Source organism: Dinoponera quadriceps, unplaced genomic scaffold (genome assembly GCF_001313825.1).
Source record: "Dinoponera quadriceps isolate SergipeBrazil2010 unplaced genomic scaffold, ASM131382v1 scaffold3271, whole genome shotgun sequence".
NCBI classification, from domain to species: Eukaryota; Metazoa; Arthropoda; class Insecta; order Hymenoptera; family Formicidae; genus Dinoponera; species Dinoponera quadriceps.
In genome coordinates, this window is record NW_014557287.1 from 1,536,805 (window position 1) to 1,559,742 (window position 22,938).

At 44.1% G+C, this 22,938-nt stretch overlaps 1 protein-coding gene across 5 annotated transcripts in view; it reads right to left on the reverse strand.

Moving 5' to 3' along the window:
* Positions 1-9,178: 9,178 nt before the first annotated feature.
* Positions 9,179-22,938, reverse strand: part of LOC106748948 (ras-specific guanine nucleotide-releasing factor 2-like) — a 60,173-nt gene continuing 46,413 nt past the window's right edge. Inside the window, exons 12-26 of one of the 5 annotated variants that reach the window (XM_014627906.1) lie at positions 20,317-20,565; positions 19,288-19,439; positions 18,775-19,151; positions 17,452-17,561; positions 17,058-17,174; positions 16,298-16,507; positions 15,768-15,944; positions 15,365-15,627; positions 15,082-15,209; positions 14,135-14,155; positions 12,796-13,180; positions 12,028-12,125; positions 11,681-11,963; positions 11,049-11,246; positions 9,179-10,943 (exon numbers count right to left, since the gene is read on the reverse strand). In XM_014627906.1, coding sequence (XP_014483392.1) covers positions 10,725-10,943; positions 11,049-11,246; positions 11,681-11,963; positions 12,028-12,125; positions 12,796-13,180; positions 14,135-14,155; positions 15,082-15,209; positions 15,365-15,627; positions 15,768-15,944; positions 16,298-16,507; positions 17,058-17,174; positions 17,452-17,561; positions 18,775-19,151; positions 19,288-19,439; positions 20,317-20,565 — 2,987 coding nt within the window. In that variant the 3' untranslated portion in view covers positions 9,179-10,724. Of the gene's footprint in view, positions 10,944-11,048; positions 11,247-11,680; positions 11,964-12,027; positions 12,126-12,795; positions 13,181-14,134; positions 14,156-15,081; positions 15,210-15,364; positions 15,628-15,767; positions 15,945-16,297; positions 16,508-17,057; positions 17,175-17,451; positions 17,562-18,774; positions 19,152-19,287; positions 19,449-20,316; positions 20,566-22,938 lie in introns of all 5 variants that reach the window. The other 4 variants (XM_014627907.1, XM_014627904.1, XM_014627909.1 and 1 more) reach the window with 4 other exon arrangements.

Consider the following 22,938-nt stretch of genomic DNA (forward strand, 5'->3'; position numbering starts at 1 on the left):
GGGGGGGGGGAGAGGAGTGGAAACGGGGGCGCGCGCCCGAAAGAAATTAGATAATGGTGTTTTAATGCGCCGCGCGAAAGATATACGCCGTCGACGAGATGCATACGAGGACGCGATTTAAAAAGCGGATGAATTCGCGACGTTGCGGTGTGCGGCGACACAAAATATATCGGGCTTCTCTCACGCGAAGGAAAAACATATTCGTAAAAATTCATAACATTTTTCGGATATTTTATAAAAAACATTCTGTGTTAATTGTTTATCGATAAGATATTAAGAGGAGGCATGCGTGCGATTGATATCTGTGTACGTGTGAGTGCGTGCGTGCGTACATGTGTGTGTGTGTGTGTGTGTGTGTATAAGAGGAAATGTAATAAAAACACAGGTGGGATATACAGAAGAATATTTTCTATTTAATGTATACAGACCGAAGATATAAAATGTTTGATAGACAATAGACAGGATTAACGATTACAACATTAAGGATAGAGATTAAATTTTCCTTTTTCTACTCTTTTTCTCTCTCTCTCTCTCTCTCTTTCCCTCAGACTCTCTCTCTCTCTCTCTCTCTCATTTTCTCTCTATCTTTCATTCTCTGTTTTTCTCTCTTTTTCTTTTCCAAACAACGAAATTATGAACGTGTCACGCTACTTAATTGTTAGCAGCTTATAAACATGTACAACATTAAAATCCTGATTGAATCAAAGATAACAGCGAAACTTTGTGTGCATATATATATATATATATATATATATATATATATATATATGTATATATTATTTATTTTTTAATATTTATAACAGGTTATATGGCTCCAACTTTCGTACTATATTTTAGCGTTACTCTCTTCTTTAATTCAATCGAGTGATTCTCTTTTTACCTTCTTTTTTGATTTCGTCCGAACAGGATTAGCGATAGTACAATCGTGATAATAACATTATTTATACTGCATGTCAAAAAAAAAGTATTGAGAAAGCGGCGAGTCGGCTGTTCGGTTGCGCGAAATGATTTTCACTAGCTCGGATTAGATCACGGCGTATCATGAGACGAGGCTTGACAGATAATTCGGTTTTGAGTGCGCAAAATATACGTGAGAATTATGTACAATGCTTTACAAACAAAGGCCGTCTCTAAAGAAACGGTGGTGATCGATTGATTAATTGATTATTATCATTAAAGTAACTCTTATACGTCGGTGAATAAAATCATGTTCGTTCAACGAGCAGCGCCACGCGCACTTAAGTCTCTACGTTTAATATGGTTGATACTTAGTTAACATTTACTCACAACCAGCTGATGACTTGTGATCGGTTAGTAACTTCCTTAATTTAGTCGGCAGACAGTACGTCATCGCACGCTCTCTCATATCCACATCGACACGCGATTCTTACACGTAATGCGCAACTTTACACAGACACACACAGACGCACGCATGATACCGATATTGCCTTGAACGTACATTAACGATAACTGCTAGTTGCAAAGAGAGATCAAGCATCCGTCCACAGAATCTGTCTGACGATTACCGTGCCAACGCTCGTGTGCAGGTAGAGGCAATTGTGAGACACTCTGTATATGAGGATCTTGAATTGTTAACATTAAGAAACCCGGAAATGAATCCGCAAAGTTGCCCACACGAAGACGGAGATATATTGTAAAGAGAGAGATATTTGAATATCCTTTTAATCTTTTTATGTCCCCCCTCTCTCTTTTCTTGTTCTTTTGTCTCTCTTAAAATTTGCAACGCGTTAGAAATTCTTCGAATCCGAATCACTAAATTTGGAATTTTACGCAATTATCGTTTCGTGTTAAGTGAAATCGCATGCGATTCTCCGGAATTATATTCTCTGATCTTGTTACGCGCCTTTCTTTCTGGAACATACTATATCGTTCTGCTTCTCGACGGGAGTGCAACGGGAGAAGTGAGAAAGTCCGCCACCAAGTAGAACATCGCAGATATCGAAGACACTCGAAGAGTTACGACTGGAGATACGTATGCGAGGGCTTAAAAAGTCACGGATTCTAAAGCTCTCACTCATTCTCCCTCAACAATACCGCGAGTCGCGTTCGAGTGTTACTCAAAAAGCAGAACGGAGAACATTGTGCGAAACTTTTTACTCTTGCGCGAGCGGGCAAGCACGCGTACGATATTTCCCTACCGAAAATTCTCTCTATCGCGAATCTCTTCAACCTTTCGTACGCACTTAACCCGTATAACCAGAAATGGCCGAGAAAGAATCCCGAAATCCTTCCTCGCTCTCTCATACTTATTGTATTCTCTGAACGCTGTACTTCGCGTTTTCTGAAAATATCACCGTGACTTTTCATTCGGACGTAAAGGTGCGGCGTAAGTTTTCTCGACCGCTCGAGAGATTTGCCGCCGAGAATGGAATTAATTGCCTCGGGAGATTCTCGATCATTTTTTTTCCGGACGCTGAACCGCGTATAACGATATCATCGAATGTTTCCGCAAGGTAGCGAGTCGAAGGGATTGTAACTTTCGTCGGATCGTTCGGTTCGTTCAACTTTGCGCTTGCATTTCCGTCGTTGATTTGTGCATCATAATAGAGAAACGAGTGAAAATCTTTACAAGTCTTGCTCTCTTCCTCGGTTACGCTTACGCTTACCGAGATAAGTACTCCTTCTTCTCGTCGTTTATACTCGTCGTTTGTCCCGCAGGAGAAAGGTGGAATCTTATCGTATTAAAAGTGATCGCAATTGACGATTCAGACCGATTGAATTCTACGTCGTCGTCGCGAAGTAATTCCGATCGAAGAGGTTAAACATACACACACGTACACACACGCGCGCGCACGTGCACGCGCACATTCGGGCAAACATACACTCGCGCACGACATGCAACTATAGTGCCGCAACGACATTAAGGAACGAGGTACTTTGGTTTAGACGGTACTTTGCAGTACCTACAACTAGCCGTAATGATTATATCATAGCTTTTAACGACAATTACGTTCACGGAAGTTGAAAGACCATTAATCGTGATTAGAGACGACGAATGTTACCTGCCGATTACTTTAACGCTTAACTCCGCTAATTCCAACGGAACGCCCCGGAAAGATTAATGTTTATGTTGGACTGCAAATATCGAGAGAAGGACTGATGTAATTTGGAATTTCTATTCTCCGAACGTTCGCCGCGCGATTTCTCCAGAAAAGGATCGGAAAAGTTGCGCGTGTCTGCTTCGCTTAACCGTGTATCCTCGACGATTAATATAAATTTCACGATTGTGCGCGCATAATGAACGCACGTTAACACTGCACTCCCATCGGCTAATGCAAAGCAGCCTCCGTCGAATATGAGTCAAGTTAAGATCCTTTGTATTATAAATCACCCCGTGTAAATAGGTCGTCTATCCGACCGAAGAATCGGTGGCTCACGTCAAATTAGCAATCGCTGCATTGACAGCGAGATCCGCGATATACAAAGATTTAAATAGAAAAATCCCCAAGCGGTCTTTAAAAATGTCCAATTCGGTGAATGACGACTGTCAATTGTGCCAATTTGTCTCGTCAACGATCGAAACGAGTCTCATTGTAGGAGATGTACAAATTCGCTTGTCAGTGTTTTATTTAATGGTAATGAGTTTTTAACGGATCCGTTTATTCATATTTCAGTAGAAGAAATTATTCCACTAAATCGCGTATGAAGGATAATTTCATCTGGAAAATTAATTACACTAATAAAAACCTGAAATAAGTTTGCGATGCAACCTCTCGAATTACATTTGCTGTATTTTTAGTAATTCAATAATCAATTAAGCTTCTGTGTGTAAACTCTGTATAATTAATGGAAATTATTCAGCAGCAGTCAGGCCGTTAAACGACGGCCGGACTGACACAAACCGCGGACTCTTCGGTTCCCCAGTGACCCAGTTTCACGGTGCGATTTATAATACAAGGGATTTATTCAAGTTGACTCATAATCAACAGAACCTGCACTGTATCGCCGGATGGTTGATGCGCATTTGTTATGTGTGATCGCGATCGCGAAAATTATATTAATCTGTTGCGAAAGAACGCAACTGCAAATTCTAATGCGCTCACAAACGAATCACTTCAAATATTCAATGCACCGGCCACTAGCTTTATTATTGTACGGAGATCAGCCAGATACAACATCATTTAGGATTAGTAATGTAGTTAGGTCCGAGATAGTGTTAGCCAGAGAGCGGAAGAATATATCCAAGGATATAGTTTTTCGTGTAGACGTTGAGAAGGTTCAAAACTCTCTAAGTGAATTTACGGGACATAATATTGACACTGATGAAGCGCGGTAATGAGAGAGGTAACGAGATAGATGTCCAAGGATCTTCTTCGGGGCAGGATGCTTGCCAGGAAACAGGGTCTCCTCCGGCGTAGAACGTTCGTCAGGAAATAAAAGGCTTTTTTAAACAAATCAGGAGAAGTCGTCGGCGAAGAATCGTCGAAAAATGTATACCAGGCGTCTGTGTGCTTCCTTATAAGCACGCGTGCGAAGAAATTCATTGCGGATATACTGAGAAAGAAATGTTCGATCATGTCTGATAATTCAGTTAGAAAGTAACAAATGAATATATCCGATCGATTGCAATGGCAATAAAAATTACAATAAACATAACAATCAGATACATCATTTAATCGGTTTGTCCGATGGGAATTCTTCTCAGTGTACGCTTCGTTTTCAAATAATTGTCTAATAGCGTCGATGACTACTGAAAGGTCATGCTGTGATTTTAGTATTATATTCATGCCGACTTCGGCAGAGCGGGAACCCAAACAATTTTCGGAACGTTTTCCAAAAATAATCATTGAGGATTGAAGTTCAATGAAGCTAACTCGGCCAACTTCTCCAGACTCCTTCATCGCGCGTGATAATCTCGAGAGATGATACGCGCGGCGAACGACGAAATAGAATCCCAAAATTATCGATTCCTTCCTTCAATATTCGTAATTTAAAATAAGTATTGATCCTTGATATGTGACGTCACGTTGAAATTAACGGAGTTCAGTGTTAAGAGGTTGAAAATCTTCGAATAAATTATTATGTTCAAGTGAAAAGAGATACCGATATCAAAAAAGTTGCGCCAGTTAATAATTGAAGCGGCGATTAATCCTCGAGTCACCGCGTGAAGACGTGTATCCTGTGGAAATAATCGTATAAAAAATTTGCGGCAATCAAAAATGGATAAAGTGAGGTTGAGAATGTTACATTGAATTGAACATGAAAATCCTGATGTCAGCAAGTTGCACCAACTATGATAATCAAAGCGGCGACTAATCGTCGAATGATCGCGTGAAAAGTCGTATAACGATACGTAGATACTTGGTTGATACTCGATTGATTAAATACGTTCAATACGGCGCGTCGCTACGTGTCAAAAATGAAACGTAACTGTGAGATCTCCGTAGGATAGCGGGAATACTCCGGAAATAACGAATTACGTTCTACTTTGTGTAACGATCCATCGGATTATAATCTAAGAATGGCTGAAAATCGTCGAAACGGTAACTCGTAGGACACGTTAGCCGATCGTATAACATTCTATCTTTGTACACCCTAGTTAGAAAATATTCTTCCATGCTATACGACGTGATCTACGGCAAACGAATACACGTTAAAGTGCATACTGAATTGTACAAACCTTCCGTAGGGACGGAGGGTCTCTACTATAATCTCCTGGATTGTAATCTGAGTTACGACAGATAATGCTAAGGAATGTATCAGCTTTCTAACATCTTTCCGAGTCGTTCGCATTTGAAGTCCAGTAACGTTGCTTGTAAAATGTCTCAATATTCTTTCCTTAGCGCTGCCTATCGCAGTCTGGATTATAATCTAAGAGAAGGACACGGAGCTGCCAATTACAATTATATTATATATTCTAATAAAGATTGTCGATACAATCGACTGTCGCTTGTCGCCCAAACTTCCCGTAAATTGGCACAAGGCTTGGATCAGAGGTGGGCAACCTCATTTGAATTGTGCTACTCTTTGGAAGCTGTCTTACGAATCACGCTACTCTTCGGTGAAGAATATAATAAATTTAACATCGATTCGATCGGTTAGCCTGAGCCTCTTAATTCGAAATCTCCTATTTTAGGAGAAATTCCGTGTGCTTTCTCCCCTCGAAAAGCATATCGCCGAGAATGCAGTTAATTGTCGTGTACCTCGTGTACTGAATTTAGACGTGAGAAATCGCTAATATATATTATTATTTCAAATATGTACTTCACGAGACATCTTTCGTCGTTTTAACAAGAAAGGCCGCGCGTTGCCCACCCTTGGATCTTTCGCGACGATAAAACAACAAAGCCGTAAAGGGAATTGGCTTTCAAATCACGGAGAGGAGAGCGGCATTGCGCCGTCGGAATGAAATCGCGAGGTAGCTGTATACATGTACGAGATGGTCCAAAACGACCGTTCATCGCTATCTTTTTGAGAACGATTGAAAGTAGGGCCACGGAGCGAAAATCCCATGCACCGAATCGGCACGACGGAAACCGACTAAAATATTTTTTGACCATTCAAATTCTTCTTGGGCACCGTGAAACGACTAATGTCAGTTTCTCGTTCGAATTCAAATGAAAAAATTACTCTCTGAATTCAAATTTAGAAAGTGCTTACAGAAATTAATTTATGTTTCTTGCAATGTTTTTGTTTTTCTTGAGAATCCTGAACACTCGAAATTTACGGTACAAACCTGGAGTTTTCCAATATCTAACTTTGCTCCCGCCGCACTAATAGAATAAAATTCCGTTGGAGGATTCCGAAGCTTCGAAGATACAAACATTGTCGGATATGAAAATCTCGCGCTCCAGAAGAGGTTCGAAAAGGATTCGAGTTTCTCGGCGACGCGCCATATATTGACTTCTACCACTTGTTCGCTCCACGGTCGTATCTTCAATCGTTTAAAAAAAAAAAAAACTACAACGGACGGCCGTTCCGTGCCGTATCCGTTCGATTTCTCGGAGAAAATAGAAGATCAGTTGTCGATCTACACCGAGAGTATCACACGCAATAACGACGAATATTTCGAAATTTTATAGCCGCTTGAGCGAACAGGAATACTCGGAAATACTAAGGGGGCGTCGGTAATTATTACGATATTGATTGCGACAGTGATATGCTCCGTCTAATTTGTAAAATCACCTGCGAACGCGTTCGCAAACTCTCTATCATCCTTCACCTCCTTCCTCCTCCTCCCCATCTCTCCCTTTCTTCCTTCTCGCGCTAACGCATCTCTTTGAACTTTCGATGGAGAATACTTGTTTCCTCGCACATTAGACACTTCGTAGTATATATCAAAAGAATCTACAAGTGAACACAAGATCCCGGAATAACTCTCTCGACCTCGCAACGAACGCTCAACGTTGCTCGTGTGTTTAATCTCGCGTCAATTAAAACACCGGACTCGAGTGGATCCCGACGCGCATGTTCGATCTGTCCCTGCGTTGATTTAGCGATAAAATATGTCCGAGTGTGAAAATCTCGCGCTCCGGAACAGATGTCTGAATTCAATTTCGGAGGGTAGATCGGGTCGAATTTGCTTTCGGGGTAGAACCGTCCTCGTGGCGAACGATCGTGCGCGGATCAATCATGCGAGTCGAGAAGCGCTCACCTCCGGTTTCTCTGTACTCTATGTCTACGAGTAACAGTATCACATATACCGAAAGACGCCGGAATAGCGCGCAAATCATAAGCGATACTTTCCGAAGGCGTGAGGCGCACACATGGTCTGCGGATCACCCGGTGATTATAGTCGAATCGACTTTTAACGGCAACCATAATTCGGCAAGAGCAACGGGTTCGATATTTACAATTAATTGGTCGCAACGTCGTCATCGTCGAGCGGCGCAGATGCGAAAACGACGGCGCGGAGATTCGCGTAAAGAGGACGCAAGTGTCGAGACGTCTTGCCCTCCTCCCTCCCCCTTCTCCCCTTTCCTTAATCTTTCGCGAACGAAGAAGATACCCGCATGAATAAGAAAGCACCGTGTCGACGGTGAAGTTTACCACCGGGTGTTTTCGTCGGGTGCTTTCCTCGCGGCGATCCGCGCAGTCGATCTTTAACCCTCTAACGGTAAAGCGGGGTCAAATTGACCCCACGGCTTCGTTTATTTTACAGCGCGCGCATTGTTTTTTCTTAAGAAATGTTTCATGTTATTATTCACTTCCTTTGCCCATTTTGTACATTGAATATATGAAAAGTGAACAAAACCGAGCACCGGGTCGGATCCAACCCCACTTTCTTGGATACGTTGAAAATCCATCTTGCTATTAGAGGGTTAAAATGCACCGCTCGTGCCTGTCGGGGATGCGAGCATCTGAGGTTTTACTCATCGCCTTCTCGAAAGGCGATATACTTCATGCCGTGTGAATAACGTATTTCGTTTGGATCGGAAAACGTGTGGTCCGCACGCCATGATTTGCCGCGTCAAGGTCGAAAGGATCGTGATGTCGTGCGCGTCCCGCAGGGAACGTCGGCTTAATTTCGCGCTTGCGGGTGTGGAGATGCGTCTGAGAATTTCGGGGTTTTCTTATGTATTGCGCGTTCAATAAAATTTAGCGACATTGCCGGCAAGAAAATCGCGTATATACGAAGAATGATTTCTTGATACCTTTCGTAAACGTAAGGTTAAAAATATAGAGAGAGATGCACGTGTACATGTATATATATAATATATGTGTATACAAATTTTTCTTTCAAGGACCCGCCTCTTCATCAACAGAACCACGGTTCTCTCTCCGAGAATTACCTCCTTTCTCTCTCTCTCTCTCTCTCTCTTCCACTGGTCGTGTTATTTTATATAGATATAAATATCGAATAAAAATATAGAGGCGGTCGACCGTTGTTTGGAATATATCAAATATAGTTGATATGTGTAGCCTCTGTATAAGATTCATATCTCGCTTAACAAACACGGAGAAAACTCAGAGCTTCAGCAATTAAAACTATTGTTCTTACAGTTAGAATGAATCAGAAGTGTTTAACGTCAACGATATTGATAATACAGGCAGCACATAAATAAATAAACAGTAAGGCGGTAAAATATTTCGTACAAAAATAAAACATATATTTAACATAATATAAAAACATAAGAAGCATGAAACATATAAATAGATATATAAATATATATAAAATATAATAGAATAATATAAAAAAATAGTGAAGCTATAAAAATATTATATAATTAGTAGTAAAATGTAATGGACATGAAATATAGTAGAATAATATAAAAAATAAGATATTGCAACTCGTAAAATATGATTATCATTCGTGTGTGATATATATATAAAATAGCATTTTAGAAAAAGATTGCTATGAACGCGGAAGAATAGGTTTTGTCGCTTGACAAACGAGTTGCTTTGATGCTCGTATAACGATAATCGGAGTAAACGAAAAACAACGTTATCTTTACTCTACTGATTGTCAAGATACAATCTTCAATCGACTCCCACGTTTTTCATTTGTTCTCTTAAAGATACTCATCTGAACAACTACTTGAGTTACACGCTTACATGTCTCGCGTAGTAATACTGGCTCGATTGAGCGGCGCTAAATGAAAATCAGCGACGGTGACTCTGCGCCCTCGCCAACGATCATCACGTCGGTGTTAACAGAGCATTCTCCGTCTTGTAAAAAATTCGGATCGTTCGCGACGACACGCATCGCGCACAATTTATCAGACAAATGAAACCCCAGCCCACATTTATGAGCTCCGAATTATTTTTGGTTTCTTTTTTTTTTTTTTCTATGCACAGGACGATACACGCGACACACAAGATAACGACATTCGAAATGCACAAGGAGAGGAACATATTACGTTATTACGAGAAAATATTTGTTCGTTTCTGCTCGTTACTGATTATTTCGTTATCATTGTTCTTAATCCAAAGAAATTCTCGAATGATTTGAAACTACATCGGAAAAAAAATTAGGAATTTTTAGTGGCATTTAGTAATAAAATAACACTGTTACCTTCGATCGTATTTTTAATCAAGCGCATTTACTTCTTCCTTAATCTACGGTATCCACTTTATCATCCAATGTTATCGTTAAACGCCTAATTCAGTTTCCAAGTTAATGCCGCGTGCTTTATGAATTTGTGCATGACGTTTGGTAAACATTTCAGTTTATATCTTCGGGGAAAGGAACGACTCGGAACTGTTCGTCGCAAAATGTTTGCGAGATTTTTTGAAAACAAGAACAACGATAATAAAATAATCGAAAGGCGGTAATTTCAGCAACCCAGCGAAGATTCACCCGAAACGTAATTTCGCTCATCGCGATCACACACGTCTGTCCCAAGCGAACGTGACAAGTTCCTACCCGCGAAAGAGGCTGAGAGGCCGATTCTTTGCGACGATGAGATCCCCGTTGATCTTACTTGTCTAGGAGCTTACGTAAATACCTCGCGAAACGTAGACGCAAAAAGACGGCAACAGAAGCGAACGTCGAAGATCGCGTCACAAGCCGACAGCGCAACTGAAGTGGACAGAAAGAGTGGACGGGGCTGTAAACACGGCGAGTCGCGTTCGCAATCGAATAATTGGCCGCGCGCGCGACGGATATTTACTACTTTTCGATCTTGGATCTTCTTTCCTATCATCTCGCTCGTCGGTTTTCATTTTCCCTTTCATTCTTCTTTCGTTCTTTTGTTCGTTCGTTTGTTCGTTCGTTCGTTCATTCGTTCATTCGTTCGTTCGCTCGAAACGGCGAAACGAGCTTACTTCATGGACGCTTGGCTGACCGAGGGCGGCACACCGATTATAGTCGAGCTGCTCAATCTGGATGTCCTGGGCTCGATGTCTAAGGACATGCGATACAGATCCTTCTCGTTCAGTAGAAGCGACGTGTCCAGCAAATAGTTGCTCACCTTCGGGATCAATTCGATCTTGTACGGCGTTTGCTGGAAGTGTCGTATCTCGCGGATCACATGAGCGATCTGTAACGAATGAACGGAATGTTCAGTCAGCAAGGAAACGCGAAACTCCTTTAAAAAGGGGAGAAGTAACATTGGTACGGGTGGGAAAAATCACGAAACATTCACCATTCGCATTTTGGAGAAATTGAGAAGACCGTCCTCGGTTAAGTTCGGAGTACCCTCCTCGATGAACGAGAGATCGGTGAGGTAGAGACCCAAGTAAGGGATGCAGGGTGGATCGCAGCGATGCAGGGCGTCCCGCAAATTTCTGAAGCGTCCGTCAGACGAGACGACGTGCTGCAATCTCTCTATCGTCTGCTTCGTCTGGAAATTAACGACAGTCACGATAGATTCGAATATTTATTCCTTTTAATGTAACGGTGGATAATATAGGATTGTTCGATAAGTTCGTAGCGACTTTCACGATTAATTCAAAGCCCCGCTTGCCTTTATAGTTAGGGATAACTTGACGACTACTTGATTTTTCTCATTTCTTTCGCACTTTTCTCGATGACCTTTCGCCATAATACGAACAAGAAAAATCACGAGAAATTCATTATTCGTCCGTAAATTTATTTTTCCGTTTCTTCTCCGATGACTTTCTGCCGCCCAAAAGGACGAAGGGAATAAAGTTGTACTTAATTAAAAGTATCGGCTTTGAATTTTTAAGTAGAATACCGTGAATTAATTATCAACGATGAGTTCGCTTTAGATATTAATCGACCGGTTGAACACCTGAGATTAGACCGTTGACTTACCGTTTTCGGGACTTTCTCCCAAGTTTTCTTTAGCCTATATACGCTGCTGTTCGTGAACGCCGCGCAAATTTGCAGCACACCGTTGTAATTGTGTAACACTCTGTTGATATCGGCCACCGCGGTCCACTTCTCGATAGCCGACACTCTGGCCGACATATTAGATCGACGAATAATCTCGGAGACCACTAATTGCGACACCTCGTTGAATCTCTTTGTCATCAGGAGGATGTGACGCGCGCGGATCGCTTTGTCCGTCTTCATCCATGCTTGCCCGAGGAATTCTCTGCGAAGCGAATTCTCGTGTGATTAAAACGATTCACGGTGGGAATCGGTGACTCGTTACTTACTCGCTGGTGATGGACACGAATATCTGATGATCCAGATACGTCATCTGCTCCGCGATCTCGAGCGCGGACAGCGTCTCGATGCTCTCTTTGCTCTGAATCTGAATGGAATTCGTCGGTAAAGCGTTAGTCGATTTGGAAAAACCCCAAATATACCAAGGGACGTTGAAGATGCCCCACCGAAAAGGATCAATCTAAGATTGGGCTCAAAGTTACACGCATAAACCCATGGTTGTGTTGCCAATGAACTGGGATCACTTGCTTTCGAATCTTCTGTCTCTCTGTTCATCAAGTTTCAGCCCATTCGATATATCCTTCCAAGTGGGGCATTTTCAATGTCCTTTAGTACATTTCAATTGAATTCAATCAGACGTTGGGAAACTTCAGTCTGAGATATCGAAGCATTTCTTCATCCCTCGATATACTATCAGAATACGTCTGACCTACTTTTAGTTTGTGAGCTCCCTCCTCGAGTTTGCAGAGTTGGAGAGTTCGAACTATTTGTAAAGATTGATACGTATCTCATTATCATTGACGTATATCTCATTATTATTCTTTCTTAAAAGTCTCTTAACGGACGAAGAAAAAATACATCTTCCCTCTTTCTTCAAATTCATCTTATCTTGCAATTACCATTTGATATAACATACCGTTAATCGCAAGTATTTTAGAACGAAATGTCGAAGTACTTTTTCTTTTGTTCTTTTCGGAAGAAGTGCGGAGTACAATATCGAATATACAAGCGGAACGAGAGCCTGTCTCGTCGCTTACCGTCGGCGGCGCCAGCAGCTTGTCCAAGTCGATCTTGCTGTTCTCTTGCTCCTCTTTGGTGAGCAGTCTGAGTAGTTGGCTGGCCGCTTTGTGTTCAGCCGGCAGCAGGTTGGGGCTGTAAATGATGTCCTCCAGGAACTCGATCGTCAGATTCTTCAGTTTCTGATCCAGCTCGAAGTCCTGCGGGTGCTTGGACACCCAGTGCCGCAGCACGTTGAGCACCCTCATCGTCGCTGCGGTCGACATCACCGATTCCTTCCGCCTGTTCTTGTCGCGGCACGAGCCGCTGCGGTTGTTGCTGTCGCTCGTGGGTCCTTTGTCGGGCGGATTACTCGAGGCGGAGGTCGCGATTGCGAACGCGGCCGCGGCCGTGGAGGTGCTGCTCCTGCGTTTGGGGGGAGGGGGAGGACTAACTTTAGACTTGAGAGAGATATCGAAGGGGTAGTCGCGCGCGTTCGTCAATTAAAATCGGAATCGACTCGAGAGAGTTATGTTTTCATCTCGGTTATTATCATTACCACATCGGTCTACGCGTTCGCTCTACGCTCTACGTTGCATCGCCCCTCTAAATCACTCCCGCGAATGATTCAAGCGAGTAAAGTCTAATGTGCATCTCGATTCGCTAACAAGTTCTAGATCATCGGCAAGTCAGCGGTGTAGACAGTACCTTCTATTTGCTAGTCTCACTATCGTGTTCGCTACGAAATACATAAGTATAGTATAGTGTATTTGGAACGGGGATTGAAACTGGCGTAATTCCGACGAGTTCGATCTCGATGCCGCGCGGACGCGAGGCGACCGTCCGGATCGTCGCTCCATTCGTAGTCAAAGGGCACACAGGATCGCGCGGGGAGTCGATGCTCGAACTCACTTCGTGAATTACTCCGGTCGCAATCCTGCTTGCTCGGAATATCCAGCACTAATAAAGCACTCACGTAAAATGACACAAAGGCGGCTCTATCGGGTAAAAACTATTTCTATTTCGTTCGGTCCATTCACACTCTTCTTCGCTATAGTGCATTCTATCAGGCGATCAGGTAGTAAGACCGGATGAGATGTCGTGGTGAGAGTGAACGAAATCAATCGGTCACGACTGATCGAAGGGACGGACGAGGGCGGGGGGAGACAAGCGTCGCGTGTAAGGGTGTCGGGATGATCGTTGTGACTGACGGTTCAAGTTTATAGACGAACAATAGAGAGCAGAGATCTCGTGGCACACAGAGGCACAGGACACGTTCAGGTGTTGTCTAAAGATAATCGCAAGCGGAGGAGCGAGGGTTCCGTTGCCATGCCGCAAGCAACAAGTGGATAATGATGTCTTCAAAATGAGCCCACTTACCAGATAGGTTCAGGTCCAATGCTATGAATGACACAAAACAATACATGAAATACAGTTGAGTAGAAACGGCAGCGGAAGTATTTTCCTGATTAAAGGGACCACTTCAGTCTCGAAGATGGCGACAAAAATCTATATATGTATGTATATATATATATATATATATATATATATTTAAATATATATAAATATGTATAATTAGTCGGACGAAATGGAGCAAAAGTTACGAATCGGGTGGCGACCTTTCGCATCGTACACCGCTCTATTGTTATGTCGTAAACTTGTGAGATGCGAGAAAAATAAGAGTAGAATAGAATAATAAGAATATTTACAAGTTACTCAGAGAAAGGACAAATCGTCGGTAAGAGAAATGTTCTATATTACTTCTAAGATGGTTTCAGCGAGATATGGAGATATAATTCAAATATATTTACAGTATATTTACAATTCCCTCGATACACGTACGCAGATCGTTACGATACTCGAGTACGACTATGTAGAACTCTCGCGGCAGAGCGGATCTTGCGGAAACAGATACTTTTGCACACAGAGCGAGGAATTTGCATTTCAGATGTACACACGTTCCGCTACGAAGGCAAGTAGGAATTTTCCACTATCTTACGAGCTAAACTATCGCAAGATACCGAATATACGCGACATCTTTCTCTTTCCCTCTGAAACTCCCCTATCCACAATTCCTCTCTCTAAAAGTAAGTCAACAAGTAATTACAAGTCTGAGAAAAATAAAACGATGATATCGAGAAGAAGCTCTCATGCGTTAGTAAGCAGAAGTCGCCGTTTACGGCATTCAACATTCAGCAACCGATATACCGAGAAACGAAATAGAGATAATTTTTATCGATACACGAACACGTCTCTAAATCCGATAGACACGATACATAACACGGCGAGAGGCCACGCGTAGAGATCAGAATCGTCGAGAGACGTACCTTCGGTGACTCTGGCGGAAGCTCGTGATCACCACGCCTGCTTTACCGGAGACCTGTTGAGCGTCGTGCTGATAGTTGCTCTGCTGCGAGATGTCCTCCTGCATCGATCGCCGGCTCGCCCAATAATTCTGCAAAAATAATCGCGACATCAGGGACGCGAATTCGTGCGGTCGCGTGTCGCCTCGTGGTGGAATTGTTAATCTCGGGCAAGCGTTTGCGATTTAGTTCGTGAATTCTTTCGGTAAATACAGCCGACGACGAACGTTTTTATCATCACACATACTCCGGTTATGGTGGAGATCGAGCCCCTCCTCGTAGTGCACGGCGGAGCGGAGGCGATAGATGCCCTGTGCTCCGAATATTGTTGACTCGTCTGCGCCGGTTGACTGACCCGCCGAGGGGAGGATTCGCTGTTCTCGTCGTCCGTCGTAGCTTTCCCTTCTTTGCTCGCTTCGGTCGCCTCGCTCGCCGGAGAACCCGGCGTTTTCGTCGGCGTGTCCGGCTTATCGATCGACTGTGTCGGTGTGTCGTAGGTGAATTGTATCTCTGCAACATTGATTTCGTACGCGCGCGTGTGCGTCTCGTCAGAGCTCCTCGTCACTTCCTTTTCTGCTTCCTCTTATTTTCCTCCCGGGGAAGAAAAATTCATCACGCGGATCAATAATTCGCGAAGTTGAAAATCGTACCTCTCGGGCTGTCCTCCGACGTTGCCACGGGCGTGTCGGTCTCCTCTGAAATACCGCGGGAATATGTACCTCCTTCCTGAGGACTCGGATCCGACCCGGATCCGGAACCCGTCGAGCCGATTAGCGTCACGGAGCTTAAGTTGCTCGGCGAGGATGGCGCGCTGATTACTGTAATATCTTGTTTTCCAAATCGCTCGTCTATATTAGCGATACTCTCGAAAATCTCGATATAATCAGCGACGAAATTCGCAAGATTTCACTCATTTTATTTCTTATTGCGCGTATCCTCTTACCATAACACATTACATAATTCTAATATAATATATTATTATACTTTTGTTATTTTGTTTGTGCATCATTACTGTTCAATTACCATTTCACAAGACATTGTGATTGCGTTTACGATTGGTTGGAAAAGTCCTTCTCGAAGAATTTCGTTTGAATTTGCATTTAATTTAATCACGCGACCGACGATTTTTCGCGAAATTTTGTGGAATACTGAAGACATAGATGTCGATCCTCGATTGTACCTGTGAGTGTCTCGGAGCTGGACGACACAGCGATCACTTTTGGTATCGTTAGGTGACATCCGTCGCTCTCGGACTCCTTGTCCACGCGAATACTGATCTTACGTGGCGTGATCGGGGATTGCGACGCGGTGGATGGACTCGATGTCTGCGACGTAGGACTTTTGATGATCGGGGTCTCGGAGATCAGACCGAGTGATTGTTCCTCTTCCACTAAATAAAACAGATATATTCTTTTCTAAATCGCATCTCCTCATAATGGTGTGCTCGTACAAGCGTTATCAATAACGTTATTTCATAATAACGTATGTGGCTTAACGAAATATGTGTCTATACGAAAATACCGTTACGCCCATCACACGACAGGAGTAGAAAAATGTAAAACACGAGTCAGCTGCAGAAGCAAAATATTAATGAATTTTGTTACCGTCGAACCGTTAACGCACTGCGTATTTCATTCATGCAAACATTTATATTGCATGTTTTAACATTTTCCAATTTTGTTTTTTCGATGGGAACAATAGCACCATATATATACATATATACGTAGGCAAAAAATAAGAATATATATATATATATATATTTTTTTTTATATTCATACCGCCCGCGAGAAACTCCATCCTCTGACATTAGTATCCTCCGATGACGCACGTAAATTCTCGTTCGAACATATTCAGCGAATTTACGTCGCAATTTAGAGATTTTCGGTCGAGTCGCTACGTCGGTAATATTACGAAGCACGATATTCTCGTGAAGTACTCACACTTTCTGTAACCGGATCGCCAATGACTTTTTGAATTCAGTCCACCCACGTTAGCATCGAAGGAACCGTGAGACCTGGTTTCCCGACAGTCCGCAGCACTCACTTCTGATCCGTATCCTACGCAGGTAAAGAACGACAAACGAGTATCAATCGATGTTAATCGAAATCGACGAGCAATTAATCACGACGCCGTCGTCAACTTTCGGTGTGCCATCTTGTATTAATTGAATTCAAATATTTATTTATTCTATTAAAAAAGACAGGTAAAATTAAAAAAATTAAGGTTTTCCTCTTTGTTCTTTCTTCTGAAAATTTCTGAAAACTTCTGAAAGCCAGTGATGGTATATTGAGAGTTAATGTAACTCCAAATCGACGGAATCCGAGCTTGACGTACCTGAGACTGAGCTCGCACCGCTTGTCCGTCTAGGTGAGAAACTACTTCTCCTTCGGTCTTCTAATTGTAATTGGCTCTCGCCCGCGGATGCTCCTAACACGTCCAGTGATCTAAAATAGAAATATAATAACGCTGTTTTTACATATGAGTCAATGACATTGAATATTTAACGGTTACTATATTAATATAATATTTTATGATTATATTGATGATTATATTTACACGGCAACGTTAATCCGGTTTAGTAACCACGTAATTAGTGACGGAATTCTTGTATTCGATTGGTACATTTTTTTAGATCTGAAAATATACTCCAATTAAATGTAAGAGCACTCACCAACTACAGTTGTTATTGAACTGGACTAACGTTGCCATGTAACAAGATTTAATGATATGATAACTCGTAATTTTTCTTGAAAACGTAACATCTTTTACTTTTCGAGTGCGTCGCGTTCCGAGTCGAGCGTCATGTTCGGAAATAAGTGAGTTCTACGTAAGATGAAAGTACACGATAAATTATTTTAATCGTGCACTTACATCAAAAATAAGTTTGGGATATAAAACTGACACATACAAATACGTTCTTATTATATGATAAAACTTTCGCAAGAGTACATGTCATGGCTCTGAGAACCCTAAAAAGAACTTTAAAAACGCATCACACGATGTCTACGTGAACACTGAGGTTAGCGAAGTGGCGATCGATGGCGGGAGCCCCGAACGTGTTTTCCTTTCCATCTCAGACCCTTCGCTTCTATTTTCTCTTCATTTGAGGAGCAAACAAAATTTCGTCTGGAATTAACCCTCTTTTGTGCCTTAAAGTTAAAGAAGACATTTTGGAATTATTTAATATTCGGTTATTTCAACATTCGATTTAAATATCATCTTTTCGTAACGTCAATAAGCAATGTATGTATGTATGCGTGTTAACCATACAATTTATTTGACTGCGGGTAAAGTATTACTTGAATTAAGGATGAACATTAAACGAAATAGCATATTGAAATAGTCGGATATTAAAAAATTCTTAAAATTCTTTAAAACGTGTTTTTCCGAGTTTTTTCAACGCGAAGAAAATGATAAAGAAACATTTGCGACGATCAAGTTAGGACAACAATTTATAATGTTCTGTCTCGAGATATTTGATTCTTCATCAGCCTTTCGAGTTCGATGGGATTTGCAGGGCTGATGCCGAGTTAAAATGTCGGGATGGCCCGATAGTCCGGAGAATTCGCGACTAACGTGTGCTGATCATCAAAATTACAATTATTCGTCCATGCAGACGAGGCTGACAGGCGCGCGTTACCGTTTCATTTTACTCACACGAGCGATCCGGTAGGCATCGGCGCGTCCGGCGGCTCAGCCTCGTAGAACACTTTCTTGAGAGCCTCCAGCACGGTGACGCCGTCGGTGAACACCCGGAACGTCAGCAGAAACGTGTTGAGGAAGTCGATGCTGAGGAATCGCAGATCCGTCAAGCGCTGCAGCAGACGTTCCGGCGTGGCGGAACGGATCTGCGGTACCTTGCACGAATTCAAGGTACGACTGAACCGTATGTCCACGTCGTCCTTGAAGAGTTTCGGGTCGTTCTTGATGGACTGCGGCATCGTGACGGAACTGGTGTCCGATCCATGGAGCAGGTCGTTGAAGTGAACGTTGTCCATGCACTGGCTGATGTCGCTGATCCAAGCGGCTTTTTCCTACGGGACGGATTCCGTCGCTCAATAGCTTCATTAGTCGCGTCATGCTCGCGCGCGTATTGTCTCTTAATTATCATCATTTTACCGAGTCCTCCCGAGTCTTCCGGTCCGCGCCTTTCATTTACGCGCGACTCACCTGCATAGTAGGCGCCACGAGATGCACAGTCACCTGAAGCCCGCCGGACTTTACGTCGAGGATGATCTTGAAGTCGCGATTCTGCAGCTGGGAGGACGCGCTACCGCTGCCGCTTCCGCTACTCTCGCTGATGCCGCTTGACATCGAACATACTGACAGTTCTAAAATCAGTTCATAGTCGCTACTCCGCGGCACTCGAGTCAATCGATTGAACAATTTCGCGACTGAGCTCTACTCGTTTTCGCGACCTCCTGCCACGCGATTCTCGCGCTATTCCCTTCACGATAGAAGACTCGGACGACCCTTGTCTGTCTCTCACGAAGGAGAATCCTTTTTGCTGCGTATAAAGTAGCGCGCGACAACGGAAGGAAACGGTACGTTGCATCGCACGTATTGAATATTACGAGTGTCGCCGTAAAACAATGAAGAGAGCTTACCATTCCTTAACACGGTTGAATACGGCGACGGTCGGCAACGACCGACGCCATGGTGCTACTGTGTCTCATTAAGTTACGTGTTAGATATAATAACTTGCATTTGACAAATCCGATCGCACGGCCAACAGAGAGTCGACGAAACAAGGCTAAAGATATACGCGTCTGGAATGATATATTTGTTTCGTTTATCGTACCTTTAGACATTCAATCAACAAATTGTCAATGAAGCTTTTGTACAATTAATGAGAATCAACGGGGCCATCAACTCGGTCGAATCAAATATTTATGTAGCCAGTCCGAAATCGGTATCGAATCAAATATTTATGTAGCCAGTTGCAGGACGGTTGCGACACTTTTTTCCTACAAGCTTTCGGGACGCATTCCGCGTCCGATAAGAGAATTCGTTTTTTTCTAGTAATTCTCAGGAGACACGTTTTCCTATTGGACACGAGACGCGTTGCGAAGAAACTCAAGGGAAAGAAGTGCTGCGACCGTTTTGCGACTGACCATCGTACCATCAACTCGAGGAGATCGCGTGGGGAAAAAGGGTAATTGAAACCGATCGTGAAATTATGAATAAAAAGATAAGTACCGTCATCGTTCTCGGTCTGATCGCTCGGGTCTTCGATCAGCACCGCGTCGGACAAAGGGATCTTGCCGATCTGCGGGACCAAATTCAAGCGACCGTCGTCGTCGGACTGCCGGGTCGTCAGCAGCAGGTGATTCGAGAAGAGGAAGCACTGTCTGACCGCCTCCTTGTCGCTCGCGGATTTGCCGCCGAAGGTAGCGCTCAGCCTGCTTCGTGCGCCGCGCGACTTGTCCACTATTTGCACGAGCGTACCTGGACGAACGAAAACGGGGGATTATAAATGTGATTTATGCGGCGAGCGAGCGGCTCGTGGCGTTGCCAGGTGTCGATACCGATCGACATTCGTGTCTCGTTATTAATACCGTCGGGGAAACCGTCAGGAAATAACGGCGCACCGGCAAAAATAACCCCCCCGGTCTGCGGCGTCGCGTGTCAGCTTCGATACCCGGTGACCCGCGCTTTCTCAAAATAATCGATACAATTAGGGGAGGCCAGCGCACGACGCGCGTTTAAAAATAACACAGCGAGAGCGGCACGCGTGACGACGGTGGACGCGAATGATGGGTCGCGTGGACGGGGATGATCGCGTCGCTGACGTCGACGTTCGTCCATCGTGGCGTTCAAGCCCGCCGAAATCGACCTTTGACGCAACTACACGCGGGGATGTACACCTCCCCCCTCCAGGGCTCTGAATCGAAGGCTGAATTCGCCGAGAACGTGGCACGTCTTGACCTCTCTCCTTTAATCGATCTCTCTCCCCCCCCCTCTCTCTCTCTCTCATTGAGCGCTATACCGACTAGCTTTCTCGCCAAGTGAAAAAAGACAGATTAGGTCAGACGCGTCTCGTGCGCGAATTTCGAGAACTCGGAGGGCCTCGGAAAATTATGCGTGGAAGGGAACAATTTCGCGCGTGAGAGTAAAAATATTCAGCACGAATGTCTCGCGGTACGCTCTAATTGGCCTTCTATGATTTGACATTTGAGAACCGTTAGATAATGTGCTCGGTCGGAAGTGAAAATTTCGCACGCGAGTGTGAGAATCCAGCACGGGAAAAATTGGGATTGTGTCAAACGGAGGAGGAACAACCAGATCATTTTGATTGAAGGCAACGGAATTTCTGAGCATAAGAACGATTTTTAGATCCGTGTCCTTCGACCGGAGCGTATCTGTTTCTCTTCTGGTTAACGTAGCCCGATTTTTTCCCGTGTGAATCAAAGCACACGCTCGAGATTACCATCGCGACAAAGGGGTAGTTTCGTGTCGAATCTAGCATCAGTATTCCCCGCTTGAACGAGCGAGACTCGTTAATATTAACCGCAGACACGTTCATTGACGAGTCCTCCGATCCCGTAAGATTCCGCGGCGCTATCAGCGGGCGAAGAGAGTCGCGCACGTACCTTAACTAAACGATCGAACTTAACGGTCCTCCGGCAATTCCTTGCGTGCGGACGAAAGCTACGACTGATCCTTAGCTTCCTGATTACCCTTGGTCCCTGATACCAGCGTCGCACGTACCTCGCTTGGTCCCACCTCGCTCACTACCGAGCCAGATATTATCGAACTCGCGCACCACGTCGCAAAACTCCACTCGGCCTCGTCGTCGTCGTCGTCGCCGTCGTCACGCACATCGAGACGCGCCGTCGAATTGACGGGCCGACAAAATGGCAACGCGGATTGGCCGCCGCTTGTTTTCGTCCGTTCGTCGACCCCCAGCCCACCGTCACCGTCAGACATCCCCCGCGTAAGCGATCCTCGACCGAGACTCCGGCTCGAGACGTCGCCGTATTTCCGAGCGAGTGACGCACGCCGTCGCGCGAACCGTTCGCGTTCCTCGGCCGACTTTTTCGTCGCGGGTGGAAAGGCCAAGCGGCCAAACGAGGGTTGTCCGCGGGAGGGGCTGTTGTGCCGCTGGACGGTTTACGTGGTAACCATGTGACGCGCCGGCGAGCACGAGGGGCGCCAAGGCTGTACCGAGGGATTCGCCGGGCCTATTCGCCCGGGATTTCCCGACTTCAAATGGCTTTATATTCGGGACGGTCTGTAACCACTCGTCGTGCGGAGTTGCACGCTACCGCAAGCTCGATCAACCGCACGTTTCACCCACAAATTTAGATACCGTCGATTAAACCCGCCACATATATAATATAATTTATCATTCTCTCGTTACATATAAATTTGCAACTTATTCTTGTAGCGTCTCGTATTTGTCCCGCTATTGGACTTTCTCAACGTTATACGTGAAAAATTCCAACTTGTTAGTACTCGAATCTCGAATGTTCTCTAACAGTTCAGATCGTAGCTCAATGTCGGGAAAGCCGGTGCATCGTAGCGAGCGCACTTGAAACAGCTGTTATTAAGCTGAGATTCAAGTTCTCGCGATGGTAGAATATTTTCCTCGCCTGTCATCGTGCCGCGATTCGCTGTCAAGTCGTTCACATGATCGGTCGACGCAAGGATTCCTCATCTGCCCGAGGTGCAGCAACGCGATGATACGTCAGCGTTGGCAGGACGGATTGCGCAGGATCCAGGCGAAAGCGAGGATTCAGTGCGAAGATGCTATGTCGCGTCATCGATTCTCCGGAAACACACGCGCGCGCCTGCGCCCTTTAACGCGCGAGTTTCCTC